The sequence below is a fragment of the Grus americana genome, chromosome 3, assembly GCF_028858705.1.
Source record: "Grus americana isolate bGruAme1 chromosome 3, bGruAme1.mat, whole genome shotgun sequence".
In the NCBI taxonomy this organism is placed as follows: Eukaryota; Metazoa; Chordata; class Aves; order Gruiformes; family Gruidae; genus Grus; species Grus americana.
The window spans coordinates 33,008,165-33,016,446 of NC_072854.1; the positions used below are offsets into that span (position 1 = coordinate 33,008,165).

General features: G+C 45.0%; 1 protein-coding gene across 2 annotated transcripts in view; it reads left to right on the forward strand.

Annotated features, from left to right (window-relative positions):
* SMAP1 (small ArfGAP 1) overlaps nt 1-8,282 on the forward strand; it is a 104,581-nt gene that overhangs the window by 93,714 nt on the left and 2,585 nt on the right. For both annotated transcript variants that reach the window (XM_054819439.1, XM_054819438.1), the window contains 2 exons: nt 6,705-6,873; nt 7,510-7,838. In XM_054819439.1, the coding sequence (XP_054675414.1) occupies nt 6,705-6,873; nt 7,510-7,838 (498 nt within the window). The remainder of the gene's footprint in view (nt 1-6,704; nt 6,874-7,509; nt 7,839-8,282) is intronic.

Below are 8,282 nucleotides of genomic sequence, written 5' to 3' on the forward strand. Positions count from 1 at the left end.
AACTGTCTAGATGATGATACCAGCCAGTGAGAGAGACCTGCAGGTAGCAGGGAAGTGCACGTGTGACATTTTGTCTTCTGTGGTCCTTCGTTGCACGTGTCCCACTGTCTGCTTCCCTCTTCTATTTCCACTGCTGCCACCTGTCTTTCAATTTGCAGATGTTGGAGCAGCTGTCCCTGCCAGGGCAGAGGCTTCGACCCAGGCAGAGCTTCAGATGGTGGATGCAGCCCTGCAAGTCACAGGCTGTGGGGAGTGCCTGGAGCTTCTCCCTGAGGCCATGAGAGATGGTCGTCTTTCCTGCAGGAAGTGTGCTGTTCTTCAAAAGCTGTGTCACCAGGTGGAGTAGTTATGGCAGGAAGTGAGCAGGCTGTGCAGCATCAGAGAGGATGAGAGACAGCCATATCTTCTCAGAGACATGACAGCTTCAAGAGCCCTGGACCTCAACTACAGTGGAGATACCAGCAGAGTCTGCTCCTGGCAGAGCGGTAAGTACCATCTCTGAGGAAGGCGAAGAATGGAAGCTGTGACTTCTGGCACTGAGAAAGTGGCTCCAGCTCCACCTGAAGACTTGCAGCTACAGAACTGGTTCACTGCCCTCAAAGCTGAAGAGGTGCTTTCAAGTGAAGCACCTGAGGCAACTGATGCTGAACCATGCAAGACCACCAGGATGAAGCGGCAAGTGATAGTAGTGGGCAACTCCCTGCTGTAGGGGACAGAAGCGCCCATCTGCTGACTTGACCTGTTGTCTAGAGAAGTTTGCTGCCTGCCAGGGACTTGGATCTGGGATGTTGCGAAGGGAGTTCTGAAGCTTGTCCAGTCTTCTATTACCCCTTGCTGTTCTTCCATGTGGGCACTGCCAGGGACAATTTGGAAAGAAGAGTTGACTACAGAGCTCTGGGGGTGGTTAGCAAGGTGTACAGTGGCCAACGTGGTGTGTTCCTCAATCATGCTGGTGAAAGGAAAGAGCGTAAAGAGGAGAGCACTGATAGTGCATGTCAACAATTGATTGCGGAGCTGGTGATGGCAAGAGGATTTTAGTTTCTCTGACTGTGGGACCCTGTTTCAGGATCAGCATGTGCTTGGGAGAAATGATCAGCATGTGCTTGGGAGAAATGGAATCCACCTCACCAAGCAGGACAAAGCCATCTTTGCCAGCAGGATGGCTGACCTGGTAAGGAGGGCTTTAAACTAGGGGCAGCGAGGAAGTTACCAGCAGCCCTGTGAAGAAGCGATGGACAGGGTCAACAAGCAAAGGGCCCGCAGTGATGTGAATGAAAGGGAACGCAAAATCAACAAAACGGATCTTAAGTGGTGTCACCTCAAGCATTTGCGTGTAAGCAAGGAAGTGCCTATAAGGCACCATTATGGCAAAAGCCATCAGACCCTTTTGGGGAAATCAGCACGCTGGGGCCTCTGTACAGACCCACTGAAGTGACTGGTGTACTAACGCGCACAGTACAGGGAATCAACATGAGAAATGAGAGATCTGTGTGCTGTTACAGGGCTATGATCTTGTTGGGATCACAGAGGTGTGGTGGGATGGCTTCCATGACTGGACTCCTGCCATGGAGGGACACAGGCTCTTTAGGAAGGACAGGCTGGGAAGACAAGGAGGTGGTGTTGTCCTTGATGAGAGAGAACAGCTGGAATGCATGGAGTTCTGCCTGGGGATGGATGATGAGCCAGCTCAGAGCTTATGGGTAAGGACTTCAGAGCGTCTAGACAGGTATGGGTGACATTGTATTGAGTGTCTGCTATAGGCTGCCTGACCAGTAACAAGAAGTGGATGAGACCTACAGACAGCTAGGAGCAGCCTCACACTTGCAGGCCCTGGTCCTCTTGGAGGACTTCAGCCACTCCAGTGTCTGTTGGAGGGACAACACAGCATGACATAAGCAATCCAGGAGGTTCCTGGAGAGCATCAATGACAACTTCCTGACCCAAGTGATAGAGGAGCCAACGAGGAGGGGTGCTCTGCTCAACCTCATACTTGCAAACAAGAAAGGGCTCATTGAGGATGTGAACATCAAAGGCAGCCTCGGCTGCAATGCCAATGAGATGGTGGAGTTGAGGATCCTGAGAGGAGGGAGCAGAGCAATAAGCAAGATCACAAGCTTGGACTTCAGGAGAGCAGACTTTGGCCTCTTCAGGGATCTGCTTGATAGAATCCCATGAGATAAGGCCTTGGAGGGAAAAGGGACCCAAGAAAGCTGGTTAATATTCAAGGATCATCTTCTCCAAGCTCAAGAGCAGTCCATCCCCATGAGCAAGAAGTCAGGCAAACATGTGAGGAGGCCCGCGTGGATGAACAAGGAGCTCCTGCCAAACTCAAATGCAAAAAGGAAGCACATAGAAGATGGAAGTCGGGAGAGGTAACATGGGGGGAATACAGAGTCTATCTGAGCACGCAGGGATGGAGTCAGGAAAGCCAAAGCCCAGCTGGACTGGAATCTGGTGAGGGATGTCAAAGGCAACAGAAGGACTTGTTTAAGTACATAGGTGACAAAAGGAAGAGTAGGGAAAATGTGGGCCCATGGTGGCCCTGGTGACAACAGGACATGTAAATGTAAAAGGCTGAGGTACTGAATGCTGCCTTTGCCTCAGACTTTACTGGCAAGACCTGCATTCAGGAGTCCCAGGCCCCAGAGACCCAGGGGAAGGGCTGGAGCAAGGAAGATGTACCCTTGGTGGAAAAGGATAAGGTCAGGAAATACTTAACCAAACTGGACATAGATCATGGCCCTGATGGGACGTACCCACGAGTGCAGAGGGAGTTGGCTGATGTGTTTATAAGGCTACTCCCGATAATCTTTGAATGATTGTGGCAATTGGGAGAGATGCCTGAGGACTGGAGGAAAGCAAACATCACTCCTATCTTCAAGAAGGACCAGAAGGAGGACCCAGGGAACTACAGGCCAGTCAGCCTCAGTCCCTGGGGTGCTGTGTCCAGTTGTGGGCTCCCCAGGACAAGAGAGACATGGACATACAAATGGCCACCAAGATGATGAAGGGACTGGATCATCTCTCCTATGAGGAAAGTCTGAGAGAGCTGGGACTGTTCAGCCTGGAGAAGAGAAGGCTCTGGGGGATCTCATCAATGTGTATAAATACCTGATGGGAGGGTGCAAAGAGGATGGAGCCAGGCTCTTTCCAGTGGTGCACAGTGACAGGAGCACAGGCAATGAACAAAAGCCATCTGGACTGCTACAGCTGTCAGACCAACTTAAAATATTGAGGATGTCATGATCTTTATCTGCTGTTTTGCAGTCTTTTGGAAATTAAAAGCCAAAATGAAAATACTTATTTCTAGTCTCATGCATTAATCTAAACTTATTGTCAGCCATGTGCTATTTGTGTAGTCACATGGCAAGTGTAAAGTGATGGATTCAACTTCCATATTTGTGGTCCTGACACATCTGGCTAATATTTCACAGCGAAAACTTCCTTTGGGTAGGTATGACCTTTTACAGGTAGTATATAAGCTATTGATGACAAAAATCATTTATGTTTAAACATGAAGCATATAGAAGATGACTTTCAGTAGTTCTGAAAAATTCTGTTACCTTAACATCATGAAACCACTCAGCAGAATATTCCCTAATTACCTGATGAGCATTTAGTTTTGGTGTAATGACTGTTTGAGAGCACCACTTGTAGCCTTTCTTAAAGACAAACTATTATATGTATGCCATGCGTGCTTTTACAGAAGCCTTGGGTAGCATGAGAATGTTAGATATGTGAATATCATGTCAATGTTCTTTTTTTTTTTTTAACTTGAATGCCACCTCCTGTTTTCTTGCCATGTATTTTGCTTTACCTTCCATTTATTTAGCTGATGAACACTTCAGGGAGTGCTCGTTCAGTGCTTTGGCTCCTCTCAAATCTTCCAAAAACAAACTGAATGAAGATGTTAAATGAACACTTCATCTCATGACATAAACATAATAGATGATGAGTCCACCAGGTCTACAGCTTTTCCTTCTCTTCTCTGCATGCATGTAGTGATGTGCTTTATTTTGTTAAAGCACCTGTAGTAACAATATTTCATAGATCTGGAGACGCTCCAAACAGGGGTTCATCCCAGATGAGAACAGTTTCTCCGACGCTATTATTTATTTAAAGAAAACAGCAGCAAACCCAGACATGTCTGCTCTTCTCTCTGCTAGAGAAGAGCAAACCCCTTCCTTACCGCCGCGCAAGCAGCAGAGAAGCTGCCTCAGTTAACTCGTTTCCACTGCTCACCTGGACTTGTCCAGTCTGCTGAGCAGGGCTGTTGTACCGAGGCTGTCTGAAGCAGATGCCGTGGTAGGAGGACCATGTCAATATGGAATAATTCAATAGTGGGACTTCCTGGGTATATGCATGGTAAAACTAAATACTGCTATTTAGGATGGGCTTTTACCTGAACGTATTATTAAGTCTGACTCTGGTGTTTTCAAAGACTGGTTATGCCACACTGACAAAGAGTTGTCTCAAATGGAGAGGGCTTCTTGGTACCCATTAAAAAACTTTGATTTTGCTTTGCAATCAGAAATGTTTGTCAGTAATAAGCAAGAGGCAGGAGCTTTTATAATATGTACATAAGGAAGCAGACAGTTTAAGTGTACATTGGCCAGAGAGAAGGTGTCACAGGAGTTGAACAATGTCTAGTCTTGTTCTGTCTACTTTCCCTTTGTAGTGCTATCACCTCGCCTTTTGTTGCTTACTTAAGATCTAGTGACCTTGGCCCAAATCGGCTGTTGTATAAATGTTGGTTTGCAGTTCCAGAGAGTTTGCATTTCTTGTTCTTTTTTTCTTCCCTTTCCACAAGAGTTTTGAAGATTTTTCACCATCAACCATGTGAATCTGCTCTCCCTTCTCCTGATGGTTTCTGGCCACTTTAGTTGGTACCAGAATTGTTTTGTAGGTTTTTTTTTTCCCTAATTTACAGCAGTGCGTATCGACTATTTGTATTGCAGTATCCAGCGTGACCACAGTGGACTTTTCAGGGCTTAGTCCGCAGCCTGCCAGCAAACCCGTAAGTTCGGAGGTTGTTGCTTTAAGCAAGAACATAGGTGTGTTCCCTATCTGTGTATGCTGTGGTGGCTTCTGGTCTGTCTCCCACCTGGAGTACTGCATCCAGCTCTGGGGGCCCCAGTACAAGAAACACATCGAGCTGTTGGAGTGAGTCCAGAGGAGGGCCACGAAGCTGATCAGAGGGCTGGAGCACCTCTGCTATGAGGACAGGCTGAGAGAGTTGGGGTTGTTCAGCCTGGAGAAAAGAAGGCGCTGGGGAGATCTAATTGCGGCTTTCCAGTACCTGAAGGGGGCCTACAGGAAAGCTGGTGAGGGACTGTTTATCAGGGAGTGTAGTGACAGGACAAGGGGGAATGGGTTTAAGCTGAAGGAGGGTCGATTTAGATTAGATGTTAGAAAGAAATTCTTTACTGTGGGGGCGGTGAGGCACTGGAACAGGTTGCCCAGAGAGGTTGTGGAGGCCCCATCCCTGGAAGTGTTCAAGGCCAGGTTGGATGGGGCTTCGGGCAACGTGGTCTAGTGGAGGGTGTCCCTGCCCATGGCAGGGGGGGTTGGAACTAGATGATCTTTGAGGTCCCTTCCAAGCCAAACCATTCTATGATTCTAGGATTGATCAGCTTGGGCCTGCAATGACAGTAAACTGATGGACCTGACTGAAGATCCAGTCCCTCCACGGTGGCTTTTCCTTCAGTGTAGGAACAAGTTGAAACTCATGTGTACGGCTGTGGGATTAGGCAGGTGTATACTAAGCAGTTGGGGATCATTTAGCTGGACTAAATTAAGGCCATAATTTAAGTATGCATTACAATTTTCAATGCATATACAGTTGATATGCATTAAAAGTTCCCACTGGTAATGGGATGAGTTGTGTATTTTAAGAAAGAAAACAAGAACACAGTCTATTGCCTAGTTACCTAAGCAATCTCCCCTATGGAACTGTATGTGTATGAGCAGTAAAACACCAGCACTGAAAGACACCTGGATGTCATTTGTTTACAAAACATTTTGGTGCAAGAGCAATAAAAAGCCTGAAAACCTGTGTGTATTTCAGTTTTTCAGCCATGGACTACATCAAGTTTTAGATAATTATGCTTTCTCAATAAATGAAATGTGCTTAAAGAACTCTAAGCCAATTAGAAACAATGTATTTTAAAAATTTTATTACTTTAAGTAGATCAACTAAAATTTTACTTTTGCCTTTTCTCTAAAAATACTGTTAATCTTAGTTGTAGTAGTGTATTTCAAAGCACTTAATCTTTTGTTTTAGCTCTTCTCTAATCTATTCTGCCTATGAGAGGATTAATGAGATGTGAATTGTAATCTCCTTATTGATTTCCTAATTATTTTTCATAATCTAACTACAGCTCATGATTTATGCTTCTTACTGATGAAAAATATAGGAGCAACAGGAATTAATAATCCGTATATGTACGCCCCAGAGCTGGTTGGGGATTTAGTTTTCCTTGTTTTGTAACCTCTGCCTGGTCTGGTGGTCTTTCCATATTGTGTGAACTGCTTTTTTCTCTTTGGTCATACCATATCTTTTTAAAATCCTCATTTACTTGAAGTTAATTTCTGTAAATGAACTGGTTTTTATTTAGTTCAGGAGTGAGGATGCACAGTAGATATTTAACGTGACATCTTTTGCCAGTTCCATTCAGTAGCCTGTCCTGACCTTTATTTCCCAGAGCACTTCCACTAAACCAACAGCTGCCACCTTGTCTGCAGCATCCGGGGATCTCGATCTGTTCACTGAGCAAACAACAAAATCCGAAGAGTCGGCAAAGAAACAACTCTCCAAAGACTCCATCTTATCACTGTACGGCACAGGAACCATGCAGCAGCAAAGTGCTCCAGGTAAATCATTTTGTAAAGGTTTCTGTGCAGTCCTATTTTAAGCTTTACCTAGAATAGTTATCTCCCGCAGGTATGAAACTAAGATTGGGAACCCTGCTACCTATATTCAAATGAAGATTTTTATTTTTACTGTTTATAAAAATGAGAAAATTACTGAAATGTCATACAGAAGCTAAAGAAAACAATAGTATGTAATTTTAATTTATTTATAGCTGTTCAGATTATTACAATTTACTGAAAAATTTGCGAATTCAGCTTCTGCCGTCTAAGTCATCATTTAGGGTCCAAATCTCCGATGTGCAAACAGCAGGCTGCCAGGATCAGTTCAGAGCTGTCATATTTTGATTTTAGCTATGCTTGTATGAAACCAAAGACCTCCAATACAGTGATTAAAAGATTCTGGTTCACCACAGGGATTTGCCAAACTCTTTTTGGCAGTTAACCTCTAGTGGCGAGTCCCTGCCCTTTGAGAGGTTTTAAGCAATTCCCTACTTTTGCCTGACACTAGATGCATGTCAGGGCTATTCAACTGGCCAAAATTATCCTTTAAAATTATTTTGGTGCACTTCTAACTTCTGGGGATGGGGGAGAAAATCACAGGATGCTTTTGCTGAATTCTTCCCTTCTCTGGTGTAGGTATGTTCATGGGGTCGTCTTCTATGCCATTTACCACACAACCATCAACTCATTTTCAAGGCTTTCCAGCCATGGGAGTTCCTGTGCCTGCAGCAACTGGGATGATGGGAAACATGATGGGACAATCGGTGCCGGTCATGGGACAGAGCACAGGAGTGATGGTAGGAATGGGAATGCCAAATGGATTTACTGGTACTACACAAACTGGTGTGATGGGACTTCCTCAAAATGTCGTTGGACCTCAAGGTGGAATGGTGGGACAGATGGTCACGCCACAAAATAAGTATGGATTGCAACAAAACCAACAAGCTCAATGGAACCTCTCTCAGGTAAAGACTCGCTGTTCCCAGACAAGAGGGCTTTGGGAAAGATGCTGCTTTTCAGACACAAAATGTGTGGCTGTAGGAGGGAAGCTGTGGTGTAGCCAAGTTACTGACTGCTGGACTATGAACTGCTCAGACGCACATGGGAAAAAAAACAGTGAATAATTCAATTACAGATAACTAACATATGAGCAGAGAATAACTTTTGTCAAGGTACAGCAAACTCAGTTCTCTGCTGCTGTAGCTACTCTCATCCCAGCATCTGAACTAGCCAGGTAAAAAGCTAGCTTAGCTATAGTTACTGAAATGTAAACACAGCCTTTATAAGTAAAAGCAGAGTTTAATTGCTTGAGGATAGCCATTAACAATTAATACTTTCATTTACAGACTTCAGGATAAATTTCAGTGGAATGTGCAGTGCTTTGCACTCTCCTGTAGACAATTTGCTTA